Here is a 23674-nt window from a genome sequence, read left to right as displayed (position 1 = left end):
GCACCTAAACACTATCCTACTACATTAATAGTGATTCTACCCACTCTATGCTAATGTCATCCAGAGATGTTAGTAAAAAGTAGATACATGAACAAAAGCAAGTTGTGAATGAATAGAGTACAGTGAGCTGGGGCAAGAAAGCTGAAGAAAGTACCATTAAATTCAACATCGGAAATTCCTCTCAAGCACAGCAAACAGCGCTAAGGGTAATAACCCCTTCTCGGCAGATCAAAAACCGCCACAGTGCTTGGGGGGTGAGGCTGGGAATGGCGCTCGAGTACTCAGGACGGCTCCCGGCCATCATGAATCATAGTAGGCGTGTGCTCATGATGGCCGGGAGCCATCAGCGCTCCGCCCACTGATTAATTCTCACAAGCAGGAAATTATTACCGTGTGGGCGGAACAGCGACGATTTGATGGCTCCCGGCCATCATGAGCTCACGCCTGCAGTGACTCATGACGGCAGGGAGTCATCCTGAGCATGGAAGAGAGTGTGGGGAAGGGGGGGAGTCCACGCTGTCCTTCTTACGGATACCTCGCACGAGAACTCGGACGACCTTAAGATGGCGTCGAGTGAAAGGGGGCCCCTACGACAAGGGAAGTTACAGTTGGCTGCGAGGGTAAAGTCCTCTGCGCATGCGCCACTCACACCGTGAGGGCGGGAATTTGGTAGTAGGGATCTGACACCGGTTAAGACCTTGCCGTTGGCCCTTAATGCTAGGATGTACAATTTTATTTAGAATGTTTTGCATTTTCAGGATGCTAGACTTGGCTAGGAAACCTTTGTATTAGAGATTTGTTAAGGTTAGCCAAGAACTTGTCTTCATCAAAATGTATTGAAAGATAAAATTGTACATAATTCATAAAACGTTTTAATTTAAAGTTTTAAATTTTGTTTCATATTTTAATAAATACGGCCGGGGGGGTAACTCCCCCCCCCCGCCTTCCAAAAGTTCAAACCTGTGTCTGTCTCCTCCCATGGGGAATTGGTGTTGGGAGGGGTGGCGGGCATCCCGGCCCATAGGAAGGTGATAAACATGACTCTGCTCGGCTGTGTCCTGCAGAAATACTGAACAGTGAATTGGAAAGAGGGAAATATCCATTTGGAAAGCATTTCTACTAGGCCCAAAATTGAGGCCTAGTGAACAAGTGCCACAATCCCACACTTCTGCATGTCTCAGGAATTTTTTTTCAAGGATAACACTAAATCAGTGTGTGTATATATGCAAATGAAGGTAAAACCGCATTCTGCACCTTGATAAGGATGCACAAAAAAATATATTTAAAATACTCTCAACACTACTGTAGGGACAAGTTTTGCTTTGATTATATTTAATTTCGGAGACTGCAATGGATTGCGTGTTTTGCATAGCATGGCCTGAAAAACAGAATTAAGAGAAAATCTTAGGTTTCAAAGAGTTAAGGTATTTCAGATGGGCATCCAGATCATGGAGCCAAGCTGCTAGCTAGTTATATTCAATATTTTTAGTAACGAACCTGTGATCCAAATACCAAACACCTATCTTTTTAAGTTTTCTGAAAATAAATAAATGCTTTTTTTCAACGTTTAAAGCGGGTAGTTTTTCTTTGCAACAAATGTGTAGAAAGTGCCACGATTTTGAAGACCTACGTCTGTTGAATTCAGAAGGACTACCTAATCAGCATATTTCAGGAAAGTAGAGAGAATGCCAGAGACATCACAAGAGAGATAAGGAGAGAGAGGTAGAAAACGGAGAGAAAGGGGTGTTTGGAGCATGATCATTGACCAAAAGATGTTTCTTGATGGCTTAGTGTTTGTTATGCACGCAAGAGCAGAACAACTGAAACAGAGCAAAAGACAATACTTAAAAGAAAGTAGTTGGGTTTGAAGTTCTCATATTGGAGACACAGAAACAAAGGACAAAGAAGCTAAGGTGGAACAGAAATTATGTTCTAGAATACATCTCATGGTCTTGTATTTGAGAAACTGGTGTTTCTAGAAACTGGGCAGAAAGCCCAAGGATAGTTCAGTTTAATGAACCTGATAGAGCGAAACCCTTAACATGACACTTTTACTGATTTAGACACAAACACCTGAAAGTGTACTTTGCACGAGATGAACAAGGTGATACGGCAGTAGCGACAAGTGAGGTAGATAAAACATTGCTTGAAAGAGTTAGGAAAAAGAGAAAATGCATTGATAATTATTTAAAATGCTTATTCATAGATTTCCATAACGAGATTGTTCATAAAAGAATGTTGTAGAATTTGTTTACTGATGAAAACTAGTGAATCTAATGATGAGGCCTTTCATTACAAATGCATTAGAAATAGAGTGTAGTGCAATTATGCAAGAAAATTTGTTAGGACATTGATACTTGCAGATGTGATAGTAGAGGCCCTAACGATGGATTAGTAAAATGTTTATTTAGAACAATTTACCGGTATGGGTGTTGACATTTGTGGCAGAAGACCATACTACCATTATTTACATTTGATTAATAATACATTGGAGAAACAACTCTTATCCCCCTTTTATTGTGAAATAATGATTTGATTCCAATTAAGTTTAATTCATTTAAAGCTGATGTATGCATTTTTGGTTTTAAATAGATACTTTCTTGAGCTGCATTTTTCCTTTAGCAAGCATAATAGTTCAGTCCCTAGAACCACTGCCTGCCCATAAAAAAATATTTTCCCCTGCATTTGCAGAGGAGAAGGGGTCCCCTCGGGACCCTTTACCTTTTGTGAGTGCATTATCACCCTCTTGAAGAGGATGTTAATTTGCGAGTGTTTTGCTCCCGCAATTGTGGGCGCAAAATATTCTTACATAGGGTTGCGCTCGCTATTAGGAAGGTAACGCCCCTTCCTAATAGCCAGTCGCAAAACCGTATTTTGTGAGTCGCAAAAAATTGTGACTCGCAAAATAGCATTTGTACATTTCTGATGCGGTTCGCAAACCTGTTTGCACAATAAAAAATGGCCGTACATCTGACCCAAGGTCTCCAACCTGAATCACCTTAGATTAAAAAAAAAGCTGAGGTATCAGAGAGTTTCACAGAGTCGCCCAAAAGGATGAAGCAAAGGCTCAAAAAAGTTCCTTCACAACTCTCAAGGTTCACTGCTGCATATTACTAGAGTAAAAGGAATGATCAGCTTTGTAGAAGTTAATTCTGTCTCTTTGGGTTTTTTCACCAAACACACTGTAGTGATCCTTGATAACTGTCCAACAGCAGTAAGACTTATTAACACACAGTGATAATGACAGATGTAATGAAAGAAGTGAACCAACTTACAAGTTTGAAATAGGAGATTATATGAATAGATTTCTCTGTAATAATTTCCTAAAAGAGCAAGAGGATGAGTGGGCTAACAGCTTCATCTGTCGCACTCTACCTGGGGAACTAGGTTCAAATATCAGTTTTTGCTTAACATTGTGGAAAGGGGCGACCATTCGGTCCCCCCGAACGTATGGTGGAGTACCCCGATCCCCCCGGGAAGCCATCTTGGGCGGGAGGCGAGTCTCGGCTGGTATGCCCGAAGCGGCGTAGCCGGGGCGCGCCTTTTTCCCGCCCTGGAGTGGGTTGTCCTAGGCACTGACGCGGCCGGCCACGCCCTCGGAGGCAGGCGGGGGCGGGTTTACGCCCGCCCGAAGATGGATAAAAGGAGCAACAAGCCAAGAAAGCATCATCTTGTTCCTGTGCTCTGAAGCTGCACCTCCCCGCTGCACGTGAGCTCGAGACGGAACGAAGAGCCAATTTTGAGCGTTGTAATCTTTCTTTTTGTTTTACAGATATCTTCATTTGAGAATGCCAGGCAAGAAGGTCGGAAAGCGGGTCGGTACCGATCAGATGCTCCGCATGCTCATAAAGGAGGTAGCCGATTTGAAGAAGCAGATGGCGGCTAAGGACGGGGAGGGAGGACCGAAGCGAGTCATCGGACCAGCCTTGCCAGGAATAGTCCCTGGTGGTAGAGGCAAGAGGTCCAAAAGGGGGGCACCTGGGGGGGAAACCCCGGTTCCCGATACCCCACTTGAGGAGCCAATCCCGGTTCCGAAGGAGGGGCATCCGATCACCCCCGTGACCGGGGAAGATATGCCTCCCGAGTTAGCGGCACAATTAGCAGCGTGGTTGGGAAAAGATAGTGAGGGCACCACGGCTGACGACGCCCGGGCAGTAATGAGACAACTGCGGGAATCTAGAGAGGCTGCGAAGGCACCATCTTCTGTTACCCCGCCAGTTCCGGCGGCGGAAAATGCAACAGGCCCAAGTTCGGCGGCAAATGCAGCATCTGGTTCAGGTAAGCGGCCATTGCCGATCGCGGGGGAGGGGTCTGTACCTTCACGAAGGGAGAAGGTGGCTCAGCATGTTCTACAGGAAATTAAGGAAAAGATTTGGGCGAATAAGTATGTGAACATTTTTTCTTTGCTTACCGACCATTACGAGATGGAGCATGTTAAGAGCCAAAAGGAGCTCATGCATCCTGGTGTTTGGCGCGCAAAAATGGCCGCCTTTAAGGTTGATGAGAACATAGGTACTTGGGGCAGAGCGTGGGGCATTTTTACCTCCATCATGGGCGAGCGCAGGCCCGAGTTGCTGACCGAGTTGCCTATTTATCAGTCACGTATCATGGAGTATTCCGTATCGTACGGGGGCAATCAGTGGTTCTGTTATGACAATATCTTTAGAAAAGCTAAGGAGCACGACCCAGTTCTGACTTGGGATTGTTACGACTCTGTTTCATGGTAAAAAATGGAAAGTTCAGGAATGTTAAAAGTGCCATTGTCAGGGAGTAACGGGGGTGAATCTTCCCGCCAGTCCTCTGGGACACCCTTTCGGACGGGTGCAGGTAACGAGTACCACTCGAAGCCGAGTGGCAACGCAGGTAAAAGGGGGATTTGTTGGAATTTTAACAGGGGAAAATGTACGAGGCCCCAGGGGTCATGCAAGTTCAGACATGAATGTGGGGGGTGCGGGCAGCCATCCCATCCTGAGTCCATGTGCAGAGCCAAAACGGGTGATAACGGTGGTAGGGGAAGCGCCAAACAGGTCTGAAATAGTCCGAGGGGCGCCTTTACCTACTCCGATTGATACCATGGCAATGATTCCTTGGCTCAACGAATACCCGGATCATGCTTCCGCTGGGGTGTTGCGAGACGGGTTTTCATATGGTTTCCGCATCCCAGTGGGGGATTTTCAGGGTGTAGCAAACTGTAAGAATCAACTGTCGGTCTTGCAGCATACGCCGGTGGTACAGGTAAAGATTGGGAAGGAGGTGACTCGAGGTCGTGTCGCCGGTCCATTTGATTTGCCACCGGTTGCTAACTTTGTTTGTTCCCCTCTAGGGGTGGTCCCCAAGAAGGACCCGGGTGAGTTTCGGCTGATACATAACTTGTCAGCCCCACGTGGTCTTTCCGTGAATGACGCGATAGACCCGGAAGTGTGTTCGGTGCGGTACGCATCTTTCGATGAGGCCGTTGCCATGTTGAATCGCCTGGGGCCCGGGGCGCTGATGGCAAAATCAGACATCGAGTCAGCGTTCCGGTTGCTCCCGGTGCACCCAGACGATCAGCGTCTCCTTGGTTTTATGTTTCAGGGTCGCTATTACATGGATAGATGTATGCCAATGGGGTGCTCGATATCCTGTGCCTATTTTGAAAAGTTCAGTTGTTTTCTGCAATGGGTATTCACAAGGAAGACGGGTTTTCAGCATGTTATGCATTATCTCGATGACTTTCTGTTTTTGGGGGCAGCCGGGGATCCTGAGTGTGGACAGGCCTTACATGAATTTTGTGTCTTAATGAATCAATTCGGAGTGCCATTGGTGCCAGGTAAGACTGTGGGTCCCTCAACTTTGCTCGAGTTTCTGGGGATCGAGCTCGACTCGGAAGAAGGTTGTTTTAGATTACCCAGGGAAAAAGTGTTAAAATTCAGGACATCCCTTGAAACATGTATTCGTGCGACAAAAGTAAACCTGCATCAATTACAACAGGTGGTGGTTCAGTTGAATTTTGCCCTGAGAGTAATGCCAATGGCCCGCCCCTTCTCCCGTTCGATTGCACAAGCCATGGTCGGCCTGAAGGAAGGGCATCACCGCACGAGGCTCTCGGCAGAGGTTTGCCAGGACATGCGCATTTGGTTGGCATTTCTGGCGGATTTCAATGGTCGAATTGTCTGGAACAAACCGGCGGTGTCCTCCGAGGAGCTGGGGCTTTGGACAGATTCGGCGGGGAGTGTAGGTTTTGGTGCCATATTTGGTACACAATGGTCGGCTCAGAAATGGCCGTCATGGTGGCACGAGTGCGGGCTGACGAGTAACATTGCTTTTCTTGAACTCTTCCCTATTTTGGTGGCCTTGAAAACATGGCCGGAGGGGTTTCGGGATCACTCTGTGGTGTTCTGGTCTGATAACATGACTGTGGTTGAGTGTATCAATAGTCAGGCAGCACGTTGCAAATGGATTCCGAGACTGCTCAAAGAAATTGTGTTATTGTGTATGCAGTTGAATGTGCTCTTTAGGGCAAAACATGTCCCGGGGGTACTGAACCAAGCGGCTGATGCGCTTTCTCGTTTCCGTATGCAGGCCTTCTGGGGTTTTCTGCCCACAGCGGACCTGGTGGCAGCACCCTTTCCCGAAGCTCTCTGGTCTCTCGGTGCCCCGAACTACAAAACCTCGTGGGAGAGAGTTTAGCACCCAGGACAAGGAAGGCATATGAAGGGGCGTTCCGTTCCTATTTGTCCTTTTTGGGTTCTGCTGGGGGGGAGCTTTGGGGACAGGAAGAGCTTGTTGTAAAATTTTTGCTGTCTTTACATCAGGCAGGCAAATCAGTAGCTACGGCCCAGAGGCATCGGGCCGCCATTTCCTTTATGGCAAGGGCTCATGGGATCCAGGACCCGACAGCGTCTTTTGTGGTACAGAAAGCGCTACGTGGGTGGCAACGCCTTGAGGGTCGCAGAGTAGATGAGAGGCACCCGATAGGTCTGGATAGGTTGACCCTGTTATTGTCCGTACTCCCTGCAACGTGTTCATCCCAGTATGAAACAGTGTTATTCCGAGCCGCATTTGCGCTAGCATTCCATGGGGCTATGCGGGTAAGCGAACTAGTGGCGAGGAACAAGCAGGATACGATGGGGGGACTGTGCCGCGAGCACATTCAGGTCAAGGTGGAGACGATGACGGTCTCGTTTGTTAGGTCCAAAACCGATCAGGGCGCAATTGGGGACTGCATAATCATTCAGAGGATTCCCGGGTCTTCCATGTGCCCTGTTGTTTGCGTAGAGGAATATTTAGCGCAGAGGGTGGCATCATGGGGGGGGACCTTGTTGAGACACGCTGACGCCACCCCACTGACGAGGTTTCAGTTCCAGCGGGTGCTTGCGATGTCGATTTCGGCCGCGGGCTTGAACCCCGGCGAGTTCGGGACCCATTCCTTTCGGATAGGGGCTGCTACTGAGGCTACAGCCAGGGGTCTGAGTGTAGAAGAAATAAAACGTTTGGGGCGTTGGTCCTCGAACTGTTATAAAAGTTATGTGCGGTTGCACATGTTGTGAAGCTGTAATAATGTACTCACGCTTCTTGTTTCTGTTTGGTTTTCAGTTGCGCAAGCTTACGAGGCGGGGCGGACTGTGCAGTCGACCCGACACCTGGGGACCAGCGGTCAGACATCACCGGCTGCGAAAAAGGAGGTGTGGGTCGTGGGCCACTCATACGTGAGGCGTGCCGCGGACGTATTCAAAGCAGGTGACATGATTCACGTGGCTGGGGAATACGGATACAGGGTGACCTTCTACGGAAGGGGCGGGCTCTGTATTGACCAGTTTCAACCCTTTTTCGAGGGTTTGTTAGGGCGGACAAGGTCACCGCCGTCTATAATCATAGTCCATCTTGGGGGCAACGATTTGGTGGCCACTGGTAGACGACTTCTTCTTGAGGCGATGCTTTCCACAGTAAGTTGGTTGGCAAGAAGAGTTCCAGGGTGCACAATTGCATGGTCCCATATGATCCCACGGAAAGTGTGGCGGGGGGCTATTTCGGTTTCTGCTCTGAATCATTCAGTAAAGAAAATAAATAACAAATTGAGTAGATTGTTTCGTTCAAGTACACTGCATTCTGTTCCGCATGGTTGTATCAAAGGGGACAGTATGTATTTGGGGGATGGGGTTCATTTGTCCCGGGTGGGCAATGAGTTACTCATAGGTGACCTCATAGCTTGGCTAAAGAGTTTAAACCATGACCTTTAGGCCGGATTTGTTGTGGGGGGTCCGGATAGCCGGTCAACTATCCGGCCTGTGGCGGTAAGGTCATGATCGGTGAGCAGTAATTGGAAGATCCCTATGGGGGGGCGTCACCCATTACGGATGGGAGCGCTCGGGGGAGGTGGCCATTGGCCCCTCAACGGGGAGGCGGTCCCTTCTAAGGATGGGCCGCCGGAAGGAAAGGAAAGGCGGTCAAGGCCCCTTCCTGGATAGGAGGGGCTACGGGCCCTCCTGGGGAATTTCCCGGGGCCAGGACATCTGCGACGGCAGATGGGGTAAGTTGTGTGGGGTTTGGGAGGGGGTTTACGCTACCTTTTAGACACCTCACACGAGTCCTCGCACAACCGTTAAATGGCGTCGAGTTCACTGGGGCCCCCGTCAAGTCAAAGGGAAATTGGTAGATGCACGTGAGGTACGCCTCTATGCGGTCGCTCCCCTCACAAGTGAGGGGGGTATTTCTGGTTTAGGGATCTGACACCGGTTACGACCTTGCCGTTGGCCCTTAACGTTAGGATGTACAATTTCAAGTCAAATGTCTTGTAGGATGTTAGTTCGGCTAGGAGAACCTTTGTATTAGAGATCTGTTAAGGTTAGCCAAACATCGTAGTGTGGAAATGAAATTGTACATAATATGAAACTGTTATTTTTAATGTTTTGATTTTGTTTCATATTTTAATAAATACGGCCGGGAGGGTCACTCCCTCCCGCCTTCCAAAAGTTCAGAACCGTTTCCGGTTTCCCATCCTTGGGGATTGTGTTGAGAGGGGGTGGCGGGTATCTCAGCCATATGGAAAGGGGCGACCATTCGGTCCCCCCGAACGTATGGTGGAGTACCCCGATCCCCCCGGGAAGCCATCTTGGGCGGGAGGCGAGTCTCGGCTGGTATGCCCGAAGCGGCGTAGCCGGGGCGCGCCTTTTTCCCGCCCTGGAGTGGGTTGTCCTAGGCACTGACGCGGCCGGCCACGCCCTCGGAGGCAGGCGGGGGCGGGTTTACGCCCGCCCGAAGACGGATAAAAGGAGCAACAAGCCAAGAAAGCATCATCTTGTTCCTGTTCTCTGAAGCTGCACCTCCCCGCTGCACGTGAGCTCGAGACGGAACGAAGAGCCAATTTTGACCCACCCACCAGCCCCTGAGGACAGCTAGTTGTTTTGAATAAAGTTTTGATGTGGTAACTCTATTTCTTGCAGGTTGTGATGATTGTCGTAATATTTTGAGTATGCAATAAAGAATGGTCATTTTCAGTATGTTTTTTCAAATAAAGTAATTCTGCATTAGTGTTGATCAGTAATCATACTTGTAATAGTTATGGTTGTTTTGTAATTTAGTAATTTAGGTAAATTGTCGTATTTATTTTGGTCGGGCGGTAAGGTCATGATCGGTGAGCAGTAATTGGAAGATCCCTATGGGGGGCGTCACCCATTACGGATGGGAGCGCTCGGGGGAGGTGGCCATTGGCCCCTCAACGGGGAGGCGGTCCCTTCTAAGGATGGGCCGCCGGAAGGAAAGGAAAGGCGGTCAAGGCCCCTTCCTGGATAGGAGGGGCTACGGGCCCTCCTGGGGAATTTCCCGGGGCCAGGACATCTGCGACGGCAGATGGGGTAAGTTGTGTGGGGTTTGGGAGAGGGTTTACGCTACCTTTTAGACACCTCACACGAGTCCTCGCACGACCGTTAAATGGCGTCGAGTTCACTGGGGCCCCCGTCAAGTCAAAGGGAAATTGGTAGATGCACGTGAGGTACGCCTCTGTGCGGTCGCTCCCCTCACAAGTGAGGGGGGTATTTCTGGTTTAGGGATCTGACACCGGTTACGACCTTGCCGTTGGCCCTTAACGTTAGGATGTACAATTTCAAGTCAAATGTCTTGTAGGATGTTAGTTCGGCTAGGAGAACCTTTGTATTAGAGATCTGTTAAGGTTAGCCAAACATCGTAGTGTGGAAATGAAATTGTACATAATATGAAACTGTTATTTTTAATGTTTTGATTTTGTTTCATATTTTAATAAATACGGCCGGGAGGGTCACTCCCTCCCGCCTTCCAAAAGTTCAGAACCGTTTCCGGTTTCCCATCCTTGGGGATTGTGTTGAGAGGGGGTGGCGGGTATCTCAGCCATATGGGCAAATCACTAAATATTCCTGTGCTTTTAAAAGAAAAGCTGTTTAACTAGGCTGGCTCTGTTGTTCATCAATCTCAAAGGAACCACTTATTTCCTGGTACAGAGCAACTGAGTGATCTGATGAAAACTGTAAGCTCACCAAAAAACAGCCAATAAAGCAGTTTATGCAAACAATTAGTAACAGTAAGCATGTAGCAAAGTAAGTAATGGCGTACATTCTATGAATACAATTATTTATGAACAATGTTGATTCAATACTAAAAGGGGTTCAGTTGAAGCACAAACAAAAATGTATCCAGTAACATAATCAATAATTCAGCAAAAACTCTAAAGCACATATGTGCGACTCTGTTGAAAGGTAAATAGTTTCCATACGTTTTTTCAGCAGTTAGAAAGTTGGAGCATGGTTAGGTATAGACTAGATGCGGTGAAACGTTGATGTTTCGGTCTCTGTGTTAGTGAATAGATGGGACCATCCTCAGGTCTGTATGCATGTGGCAAAATGAAAGACCCATATTTAGGATGTTCTGGCCCCGATTCACAAAGGGCCTCTTCACTTGTGGCCAAGGCCCACACTTGTGGTGGGACCTCCATACTGCGTGCAGGACCACAATGCTCCCCATACTCATTGCAGATGACCCGCAACGAGTGCGGACCCCCTCCAGGACTACGGAGCCTCTACCACGAGTGCAGAGGTCCTTCATGAATCAGCCCCTTAGCATACAGGAATCTGAAAATGGTCATGCTAGTCCAGAGTAAAGCATGTGCATAATATCATTAAGTCAAGAATGAGAATAATTCTTGAGACATAGGGAACCTCACTGGTGTTCTCTGCTAACTAGCTATCGTACAGCGCTCCAACACCATTGTGTAAGCTTCGCACTATATAAGAGTGCAAAAACAAAACTACAAAAAAAGAGCAGAGTCATAAAGTCATGAGATGGAATCCAGGTTAGACTGGATTATACATCTTTCATCCTACCGGGTAGTCAAATTGAATGCAATTCAATTGGTAGTAGCAACACTGATATCCAACGCTAAAAAATGGCAGACAAAGTGGATTACTGGGAGAAATATATGTAAGGTTGAAGTATTTACATTATAGATGGTCACCCTTTATCTTTGGATGAAGCATCTTGTCAAGGAATTTCTTATTTCCTCATACCTTGCATTTTCATTGTCTTGACGCTGGTTGTTTTTTTCCTTATTTGACAGACGTAAGTCCTAGAAAACAAGAATATCTGGTGTTACATAGACAATAGCTCTTACAGTATGTGTTATCAGAATTCAGTTCTATAAGCCAAAGTGTAAAATTGATGGTTGGAGAGTCGAAGGCACAGATGTGAATGGTCGAAAAATCCCTACCAATTCATTAAGACATAAACAGACATTGATGACTGCTTACAAGACTTCCAGACTGTCCCCAATGTGTGAGTTTTGTTGCTTTGAGCCTTAAACATCTCTACTACAAAAATTGTTCTCTAGTCTAAATTATTTTCACAATGCTGTTTTCAAACTGATGACCTCCCAAATTGTGATTTTGGATGATGGCAGAGCAGTATTAGGATTAGCAAGATGATATATGCATTCTGTAAGGCTGGCTGAACTGCAATCAAAGAAAACCATGACAATTAAATAAAATATTTGTGATTTCATCATTTGATGACAATCCAACACGCTTCAAGAGTTTAGAAATGCAAAAACCTTCATCAAGGGGGATGGGGCTGGAATTTTGTGAGGGGGTGCCTGGGGATCTGAATCTCCAAATATGACTAGTATCCCTGCATTACAGCTTTTCTCACAAGAAACAGGAAATAACTTCATGGACCATTAATACAAGATAATTTTACATGACTGTATTCAGATAAAACTCCTAATGTTGTTCCCCTGCTCAGAGTAGGTTAAAAATGTCAGTAAGAGTCTCAGTGGATTGTGGGTAGCTAGTTAGAATGTTAGGGCATGTTTTAGCCTATTCGGGAGCAGGAGCAGAGAGTGCTTCTGCAGGGGTCAGGCAGGGTCCAGGCCGTCCTTGCAGTAGCTTTGACTTTATATAGCGCGTGATATCACGTGGAGTCACTCACATTGTACAGTGACTCACGACCCGGTGGACACCTGCATGCGGGGCTCGAACGTCATAGGGGACTCAGGGGAGACTTTTGGACTAAAAACCATCCCAGGCACTTTCAATCGGCCACTCTGCACCTTTGCCTGAAACATCACCTGCTTTCCCACCTGCAGTACTTACCAGTTCAAGATGCATTATGGGTAATGTAGTTTACATTGTTCTACAGGCAGGACACGGTCCTGCTTGTAGGGGACCAGGGGCAAGGCACACTCCAACCAATGGGTGTGGAGCACGACGTTCAAAGGAGTAGGTGGAGCAGCATCCTGTTGATTAATGGCATCCGACGAAGGCTTCATAGCCGAAATGCATCATGCCCAAGTTTGTCTTAATAAAGGTGTACCTGGAAATCCCCTGAAGAGGCCTCATACTTTTCTATACTGGAGGAGTCTGTGGATATATATATATAAATATATATATATATATATATCACAGGTTATAGACCATATATAGTTAGGGATTAGCATTTACAAAACCTTATTTTACTCGCACAAAACCATTGAAATTTGCATATTTAGTTAGTTGCACTAACTATATATCGCGCACCCGCAATCCACTGCTGATGATGTCACATATTACATCATTCATGACATAGTCAGTGACATCACTGATGACATCACTGATGACAACTCAAATGACATCACTGATGAGTGATGTCGCTGACCAGGTCATGAGTGATGTAATATGTGACGTCATCAGCAGTGCATTGCGGTCTCGCGAGTTATAGTTAGATGAACTAACTATAACGGGGGAATTTCAAAAGTTTTGTATGAGTGAAATGTCCTGCTACCTATAACATGTGTGAAACCTATGGTTTTTTCAATGAATTTGCATGTTTTTTAAATGCTAATTCCTAACTATAACGTGTTTGAAACCTATGTTTTTTTCAATGAATTTGCATGGTTTTTTAAATGCTAATTCCTAACTATAACGTTTGTGAAACCTATAGTTTTTTCAGTGAATTTCAAAGGTTTTGTAAATGATAAGTTATAAAGGTATTAATTATTATGTCTTTCTTTTCACACTAATTTCTTATATTTTTAATATAAATATGTATATGTATATGTATTTAATTGTTTAGGTTATATTTCATATTCTTATTATAAAATAATAACAAAACTAAATTGCAAAGTAATTTTTGGATTAATTATTGCTTGACTTTGGTTGCCAGTATAACACAACTCCAGCAATGCTCTTGGGCCCTATGCTCACAAACCTGCTTCAAGCAAGTGCAAGGTTTTGACACAGCATAAGCTCAAAGTGACTTAATGAAATGTTATACATTTCACTCAGTCACTTTTACGAGGCATTGCTGCACCCCCTTCTACACAGGAAACCCGCTTCTGGCGCAGGGCTTTACAATGTAATGCACCCTCAAGATGCGTCACATTGTTAATAGCACACACCATGGCACATCTTTTGCACCACCGCTGTGTCACAAAAGTGACGCAACGGCTGTGTAAAAGAGGCACAAGGGGATTGTAATTCCGCCCCTAACAAATACAAATTCACCCAGGGAATTTCACCAGCAGCGCAAATTGAAGCATAGACTTTTAACATATTTATGTACATATGTTACATTCAAGTGCTTCGCACATACTACAGTATACTATAGGTAAACACCTTATAGATTTATGCTGTACCACTTCGTTATAGTTCTACACTTTGACATTCTCCATACACTAGTAATATATTCATTAATTCATTTATAAACTACACATTCATTCTGACAAACTTTTACACACTAACATAGAAATATAGTTCTTTCTTAGACCAGTGAATGTAGTTCTAAAAAGACATTTTTTTTTGTTTTGTATTTTTTAGGTGTTTTCTCAAAAAATTCCGAGAGGAACAAAAGAATGAAAAAAAGAACAACTAATGTCGAGGACAGCAAGGATCCTGTATCCTGCGTTTTATCAGGTCGATAGACTGTTCCCCATAACGCAAAAGTTTATCGGAATAAATGCAAAGAAATGTAACTTTAGCAAAGTCAGAATCAATATGTGGGTGTGGACTGCTTGCTGAAAATGCTGCCGCACTTGTTGAGCTTGTGAAGCAGCAGGTGGGTTCTCGTGCAACCTCCGTCTTTCAGCTCGAGCAAAGTTCTTGGAGTGTAAGTTCTTTACATCTCGCACCATATTTGCTGTGCCAAAGGAGTATGTTTTACATGGATCCCCCCTTGAAAGAATTGTTTGGCAAATTTTACAAGTTACTTTTGCAGCTTTAACCTTTTTTTGACCTTCTGGAAAAGTGAAAAACTTAGAATTTGGAGCTTCTTTCCTCTTCTTTGGAGCTTCTTCAGAAATTAAATCTCCCTCTGAAGAACTACTGGAACGTGAGTCCATTGCTCTTATTATTGTGATCTTCCTTCTATTTGAGAAGATTCTCACAACAAATGCTTCTTTTTAGAAAGTCAAAGTCAAATAATTATAATGGGACGGAACTTTCAACACTCGCAATAGGAAAGGTTACAGACCAATCAAATCTCTACTTTCAAAGTTGCATGCTTTGCGTACGCTTATGATGCGCTTGCGCAGCTCTTTCAATAAATGTACCCATGATGTTCTACCGTGATTTGTGTAATTCTTTTTTAAAGTAACATATGATTATTACAAGTATTTAAAAAAATTCATAGTTATCCCAAATGTCTGCCCTTAGTATGTACATTAAATACATACATGTTTTAAATCAAGTAGAAACATTGCCCCCTTTTGCATACAGAACGCTGTACATGACGTCACAACGAAGCTTTAATACGACGCGGAACATCAAACCATATTCGTACCGTATGCGCGGGTACACGGTCATTATAATAAGCAGTACAAAGTATGGTGCGATCACCATCTCAGTGACAAATCAGAGCTCAGGGCGCGCTAAGGACAATGATTAGAAGTGCTGACTCATTGCAGATCCGATTCTGGGCCTGCCTCTGCGCACATGATAACACCGCCCCATCTCTCTCTGTTGTTAATTGTTGGTGCACACATTCATACTTGCACATGCGCGGTGCACGCCTGCCCACACTCCCCACATGCCACCACCTAGCATGCTTGCTATCACCAACCCTGGAAACCTATACATTAGCCAATGTGAAGTCCCCCATCATTCTTATAGACTGCGAAAAGGCTACCAATGACAGCCCTGGGCTTAGTTTGGTCAGCCCCTGCGGTTCCCATATAATGCGGACACTGACGTGAGCACGCTCTCTTTTGTCTGCCTCTGCTGCGATGACAGACCGACTGTCAAAAACTCCCCAGACTCAACGAAACCACAGCCTTTCAAGACACGACAAAAGACGACAGAAACAAAGGTAAGAGAAGACGTCACAACATCAGCCTCCACTGTAAATTCTATATGCATAATACAACTTTTTTATCCTTTATATGGATTTCCTACCCCTCAATGGTTTTAAATTGTACTTACATAATTGAAATAATTCTTTATAAGTCACAGGCTCCTATACACCTCTAATCTTAAAAATTGTGGGAGCATGAATTTCTGTGTTGCATTTCTGTACTACGCCACGTGCTTAGGCCTCAATTATTATTAATTATGCATCCATGAAAGTATTTTTTTTTCTGCGTCACAACGCCGTCCCAGCCCTTTATTAACATATTGATCTTCCTTTGTTTGCTGGAGCTGCAACAGTTTTAACTATGAAATATTAGGAACCCACATTAAAATTCACTTTTGATAGTAGCTACGCAACTCAGTATCAATGACTAATCAAAATGTCCTTTTGTTTCCTTCAGCAAACATCGTTCAGAAGCAACCACTGCCTATCCAGCAACAGCAATGGAATTCTCTACAACTTATTGAATATACTTTGACGTATAGAATCAGAGTTCAAGTCGAGTGGTGTACTCCGGAGGCCGCACTCGTATACAAGGTAAGCTCAGCAGACTAGATCTACAAAGCCTTCATAGGAATGCATTAGAAATAAGTCGGCATAACGGGCGTCAGTAAAGCATTAGGCACTTCCATATAGACACCACTTGAACGCAGCACTATAACAAGTAAAATGTACCAGATACACTGCACTCGTAAAACTGTAGTGAAACTTTTATTTATGAAAAGAGAGAGGGCCATATTATCAAACCTTGGCAACAGAATTATCGCCACTTTATCGTCAGAAAAAGGCGATAATGGGTTTGATAATATACTCTATAGAATTCCAATTGAAGCTCATGTTAGATATGAAGGACATTTGACATGAGCTTCGATTGGAATTCCATAGAGCATATTATCAAACACATTATCGCCACTTTAGCGACACTTTCCTGCCGTTAAAGTGGCAATAATTTTTGTCACCCAGGCTTGATCTTATTGCCCAGTGTGTGTAGTGTACAGCAGCTGCTCTGTAAAATATCTAATTACCTCTGAGCAGTGACAACAGATAGGTTACAACAGTCTGACAAACACATCCATCAACTTTATTACGCCACTTTTGAGCCACTTTTAACATGGGTGAACTGATGCAAAGAGCTAGTAAATCTACGTCTGGTTCAACAAAAATTCTCAACTCCAGACTCTGCGACACAGTTTTAAGGTTGTTTTCTCTCTCTATCACTCTCTGTGACATCATTTCTCTTTCTCTCTTAAACTTAGACACTGCTGTCTACTTGGACGTGTAGAAGGTCAGCACACCTGAAGTTGTCAATCCCAATGCCTACAGTGTTTGGCCGCAAGCTTTATACAACGGTAAGCACAGAGGCCTAGATCAATAAATCCTTCGTAGGAATGCATTAGAAATAAGTCGAAATAACGGGCGTCAGTAACCCAGTAGGCACTTCCAAATAGACACAACTTGAACGCGCACTATAACAAGTAAAATGTACCAGGCACACTGCACTTGTAAAACTGCAGTGTTAGCTTTATTTGAGAATTACATTACATTAATGTTGTGGATTTCCTATGGAAAATAGGTCCTAACTATAACTACCTACTGGCGACTGCCAGTAGGATATATATATATATATATATATGTATATATATATATATATATATATATATATATATATATTCACTGAAAAAACCATAGGTTTCACACCAGTTATAGTTAGCTGGAAATTTTACTGATATAAAACCATTGAAATTCCCACGTTATAGTTAGATGGACTCACTATAACTTGCGCGTGCAATGCACTGCTGATGACATCACATATTACATCACTCATGACATGGTCAGTGACATCACTCATGACATCACTGATGACACCATCCAGTGAATGTGTGTCTTTCTGAAAAATAAATATATTTTATATATGTATATGTAAAAGTTGATGGAAGAATAAATGTTTAAATAAGTGTCTAAATGGATGGTTTTTAAAAATTGATTGGTTAACTGGCTTAATAAGACATCATCAGCAGTGCATTGCACGCGCAAGTTATAGTGAGTCCATCTAACTATAACGTGGGAATTTCAATGGTTTTATATCAGTAAAATTTCCAGCTAACTATAACTGGTGTGAAACCTATGGTTTTTTCAGTGAATTTAATAGGTTTTTTAAATGCTAATTCCTAACTATAACTGGTGTGAAACCTATGGTTTTTTCAGTGAATTTCATAGGTTTTTTAAATGCTAATTCCTAACTATAACTGGTGTGAAACCTATGGTTTTTTCAGTGAATTTCATAGGTTTTTTAAATGCTAATTCCTAACTATAACTGGTGTGAAACCTATGGTTTTTTCAGTGAATTTCAAAGTTATTTAAATGCTAATTCCTTTGTATATCGAGTTTCTAACCTTTTTTTTTTTTACAATTTGCTGTTTTTTTTTAAGTATTCATTTTTTTTATAATTTTTTTCTTTTGCGCTCTGGGTGCGCGCTCGGGGAAGCTTTCAGGTAAGCTCTCCTGTAAGCTTTTCCGTGCGCTCATCTGAAAGCGCACCCAGAGCGCAACTGTCGTTCGTGAAAAAAAAATATGAATGAAAAGTTAATAATAATGCAAAACATTTCGTACCATACAAATAAAATTTGTTTTTTTTAATATGGAAAATGATTATGCATTTCTATTAAAGATTGATGACGTCACTTCGGCGCGCAACGTACGTGCCCTCGGAAGCGCCTCCGTGCGCGGCGCCTAAACGCACGCAAAAGCGCCTACGATCGCGCCACGTTTGCGCCCCGGAAGCGCCTACGATCGCGCTGCGTAAACGCACCCGGAAGTGCACCTGAGCGCGCAACGTAAGCGCGTCGGGTCATGTGACCCTAAAATAACACTTTTCATTGGTTGCTAACAGTTTTTTTTTACAATGAATGAAATCCCCACCCATTTCCTTCACTTCTTCTTTCACTTTTGTGACTGAAAGACCTGCCTTTTTTGCTGCTCCATATTCCTGGATTCATCATGGCTGCCAGACCATCCAGCAGTGAAGATGACTCCAATGATTTCATTGATGAAGAGCCTCCTACCCCAAAGGTGAAGGAACATTTCATCTGGAAATTTTTTAAGTTTCCAGAAGGCCAGAAGAAGGTGAATGCACCAAAAGTAGAGTGCAGGATCTGCAAACATGTCCTGTCACGGGGTAACCCCCTAAAAAAATACTCTTTTGGCAACTTCACCATGATTCGCCATGTGAAGAGCAGGCACCCCCAGAATTTTGCCCGGGAAAGTGTCAGGGCTCTGGCACAGGAGGTTCCCAGAGATGGGGCCTCTACATCAACAGGAGGAGCAACTTCTTCTGGAAGAGAACAATCTCAGGGGCAGGTAGCAAACATTCAACCTGCATTCAACCATGGGGTCGTCAGATGCAGATACTGCAATCAACTCCTCACCTATGGGGAGCAAAGTGTCCTGCTCATGGTTCGGGCATTAGAGAACCATCACTGCCCTTCCCACCCCTAATTTTTTTCTTTTCTTTTTGCTCCTGTTGAGCAGTTTCTATTCCCTGTTTTTGTTCCTCTTCAGTTAAAAGAAGAAAACCAAAAGTTCTTTTCAGAACTACCTCCAATTCTCATCAAAGAGCTATAATCTTAAAAAATGAAGAGTAAGTGAAATATAGTGCATTGATAATTGAAAGGAGAATGAGTAAGAAAGAACAGAAAGGTATGAGAGGTGAAAGGAAGTGAAGTAGGAGGACTGAAAGAAGGTGAGTGTTAGAAAAGAAAGTTATGACACAGTGAATAAACTGGAGGCCTCATTTCTGAAAAGTGACGCATCGCTACGTGAAAATAGCGATGCGTCACTTATCTGGACGCACTCCTTATGACATTCCAGATGTGTCATATTTAATGTATAACGAATCATATCGCAAGGAGTTACAGATACGTCAGTATTTCTGACATATCTGTAAACACAAAAGTAACGCATTGCAGGAGTGCGTCACAAAAGTGACGCAACTCCAGTAATGTGTCCTTTCACATGGAAAAAGCACCATGTGAAAGGTTTGCTGTGAAGCAGGCGCAAGATTTTGGCGCAACTGCATCCTAAAAGTGACGCACTGCGTCATTATTACCAAGCTTTTTGCAAGGAACACCCCCTCTGCATGCATTATACCTGACACTATTTTTTAAAAAGTGACGCATCTAGGTACATGGGTCACTTTTTAAAACTCTGCACCATATTGTATCTGCATCAGGTATAATGTATGCAGAGGGGGCAATCCCTCGCAAAAAGCTTGGTAATAACAACGTACTGAAATCTATGAGATTTCCCTGCGTCACTTTTAGGATGCTATTGCGTCAAAATTTTGCGCCGGCCTCGCATCACTTTTATGTTTACACATATGTCAGAAATACTGACGTATCTGTAACTCCTTGCAACATGATTCGTCATACATTAAATATGACACATCTGGAATGTCATAAGGACTGTGTACAGAAAAGTGACGCATCACACCAGCAGTGTAATAAAATGTGCCTCGTTGCACTATATTTAAAGGATGCAACAGCATCCTAAAAGTGACGCAGTGAAATCTCAAACATTTCACTGCGTCGCTATTACAAAGCTTTTTGTGGGGGAACACCCCCTCTGCATGCATTATACCTCACGCAGATATAATGTGGCGCTTGATTTTAAAAAGTGACCCATCTACCTAGATACCTCACTTTTTAAATATAACGCAACGCAACACATTTTTTTACACTACTGGTGCAATGCGTCACTTTTCTGTGCGCACTCCTTATGACATTCCAAGTAACGCATTGCTGGAGTGCGTCACAAAAGTGACGCAACTCCAGTAATGTGTCCTTTCAAATGGGGAAAGCAGCATATGAAAGGTCTTGCCTCAGTCTAACACCTGCTGTAAAGCAGGCACAAGATTTTGACGCAACAGCATCCTAAAACTGACGCAGTGAAATCTCAAAGATTTCACTGCGTCGCTATTACAAAGCTTTTTGCGGGAGAACACCCCCTCTGCATACATTATACCTGACGCTATTTTTAAAAAGTGACGCATCTAGGTACATGGGTCACTTTTTAAAACTCTGCGCCATATTGTATCTGCAACATGATTCGTCATACATTAAATATGACACATCTGGAATGTCATAAGGAGTGCGCACAGAAAAGTGACGCATAACACCAGCAGTGTAATAAAATGTACCTCGTTGCACTATATTTAAAAAGTGACGCATCTAGATAGATGCGTCACTTTTTAAATATTGCATAACAATGCGCATTTTTTTACACCGCTGGTGCGTCACAAAAATTGACGCACAGGAAGCGCAAAACTAACAGCGCAGGGCCTTCATAAATATGGTCCTGAATTTTCCCCGTGCTTCCGGTGCGCGTACCATGCGCTTCCCCCGCGCAAAACGAAAAAAAAATTTTAATGCCCTGCAGGACCCTATTTTAGTCCCTACATCAAACCTAGGGGGTCAGAGGGGGTCTACTCTTCCCCCTTATGGTCATTTGCCCCTTTTTTTTTCAAACCCCTTGTGTCTCGATTTTACCGAGACACAAGATGGCGGCCGCTCCGCACTGTTTAGAATGTTTACAGACAACTGAGATCCAATCAGCTTCCTGCGCGCAAGTCGCGTGTCGCGCCTGGAGCGCACTCCCGTGCGCGCACGGGAGAGCGCCTATAGATATATATATTTTTTTGAACCTAAATTACTCAAAATCCACTGGAGCACATATCTTGAGACATAGCAAAGGCACATCGGGCTACCAGTCCCTACAATTTTGCCAAGTTTGGTGGAAATCCATTCAGCCGTTCGGGCTAAAAGTGAAATCGACCGCCCTATGGAAATTAACATGGGGAAAACGCGTTTTGGGACCCCCCTTTTATCTCGGCCCCCGCTTGACGAATCCCCCCCAAACTTTCAGGGAAGGACCGGACCGCCATGAGACCATTTTCCTGAAAATTTCAGGCAGATTCGTCAACCGGCGCCAAAGTTATTCAAAATAGAATGTTGAGATTTAACATTGAAAATTATCCTAACTATAACTACCTACTGGCGACCGCCAGTAGGTAATATATATATATATATATATATACATATATATATATATATATATATATATATATATATACATATATATATATATATATATATATATATATTCACTGAAAAAACCATAGGTTATAGACCATATATAGTTAGGGATTAGCATTTACAAAACCTTATTTTACTCGCATAAAACCATTGAAATTCGCATATATTTTTAGTTGCGCTAACTATATATCGCGCACCCGCAATCCACTGCTGATGATGTCACATATTACATCATTCATGACATGGTCAGTGACATCACTGATGACATCACTGATGACATCTCAAATGACATCACTGATGACATCACTGATGACATCTCATATGACATCACTGATGACATCACTGATGACATCTCATTTGACATTACTGATCACATCACTGATGACATCATTCATGTGATTATACGATGAACCTCTTCAGACTCTGATATAACCTTAGATACACTCAGTGTAAACAGACACTCACAGACTGTCACTCATCCATGGAGTTACTCACACACCTAGTCAGTCATGCAAAGAATCAATCACACCTCCATTTCCTCAACTATACAGTTATACACACCTTACTTATTCGAACATATACTAACACATATTTACTCTTTTATACAATCCCTGATACAAGTTCACAATGATCCATAAAGCCACTCACACATTCACTGGCTCTTATGCACAGTAATTTATATATGTGAACTCTCACATGTACTGTGTTTTACATATGTACTTACTTTGACATGTAGCACTGAGATATCCATTCACTCACCAATACACTCGTACACAGTCAACCACCCATACAGCTGTTTCCACATGCAGTTTTGAACCCATAGATCTAGTGAATAAACTGTTCACACATGTATGCACAGAGTCACACACCTCCCAGCCACCCCCACACACACACTCACTCTCCCATACAAATACTTGGACAACCAATCAATAACCCATACAGTTACTCATATAGCTACTGATCAACACATGCAGCAGTTTGTAGAACAACAGATATAATGATGCACAAATTAAGACAGTTTAGTCACTAACCCATGCACTCAGTGAGACACATTAAATCACTCTCTTATACAGTCAGTCATGCACCTACTAAATCCTTCATCCAGACACTTATACATCCACTCATTCTTCAATATGTAAGACATATTTTAACTTTACAGAAACAGACAGTCACTGGATGTTGTCATCAGTGATGTCATCAGTGATGTCATTTGAGATGTCATCAGTGATGTCATCAGTGATGTCACTGACCATGTCATGAATGATGTAATATGTGACATCATCAGCAGTGGATTGCGGGTGCGCGATATATAGTTAGCGCACCTAACTATATATGCGAATTTCAATGGTTTTATGCGAGTAAAATAAGGTTTTGTAAATGCTAATCTCTAACTATATATGGTCTATAACCTATGGTTTTTTCAGTGAATTTTCAAGGTTTTGTAAATGCTAATTCCTAACTATATATGGTCTATAACCTATGGTTTTTTCAGTGAATTTCAATGGTTTTTTAATAGCAAATATCTATAGCTGTAACATATGTTCTTATTCTAATTCACAAATATATTTTATATATATTTGTATTATATTTTCTAAATTCAATTTATATTATAGTTTAAATTATTTTTTCTTGTTTCGCTGCCGATCCGCGAAACGGTAAACGTTCCATTAGTGCAAATACCACGTTAGAAAGGCACATCGCGATGCGTCCCGTAAACGCAACATATCGCGTTACTACGTAATGTCCCTTAAGACGTTCAGCAT

At 43.4% G+C, this 23674-nt stretch overlaps 1 protein-coding gene across 1 annotated transcript in view; it reads right to left on the bottom strand.

Moving 5' to 3' along the window:
• Positions 1 to 23674, bottom strand: part of LOC147701288 (uncharacterized) — a 510654-nt gene that overhangs the window by 337671 nt on the left and 149309 nt on the right. Inside the window, exon 2 of the mRNA XM_086928611.1 lies at positions 11514 to 11572. Within this exon, the coding sequence (XP_086784737.1) occupies positions 11514 to 11526 (13 nt within the window). The 5' untranslated portion in view covers positions 11527 to 11572. The remainder of the gene's footprint in view (positions 1 to 11513; positions 11573 to 23674) is intronic.

This window comes from Lissotriton vulgaris, chromosome 7 (genome assembly GCF_964263255.1).
Source record: "Lissotriton vulgaris chromosome 7, aLisVul1.2, whole genome shotgun sequence".
Taxonomy (NCBI): Eukaryota; Metazoa; Chordata; class Amphibia; order Caudata; family Salamandridae; genus Lissotriton; species Lissotriton vulgaris.
The sequence above is the reverse complement of the archived record's forward strand: the minus strand, read 5'-3'. Positions and strand labels throughout refer to the sequence as shown.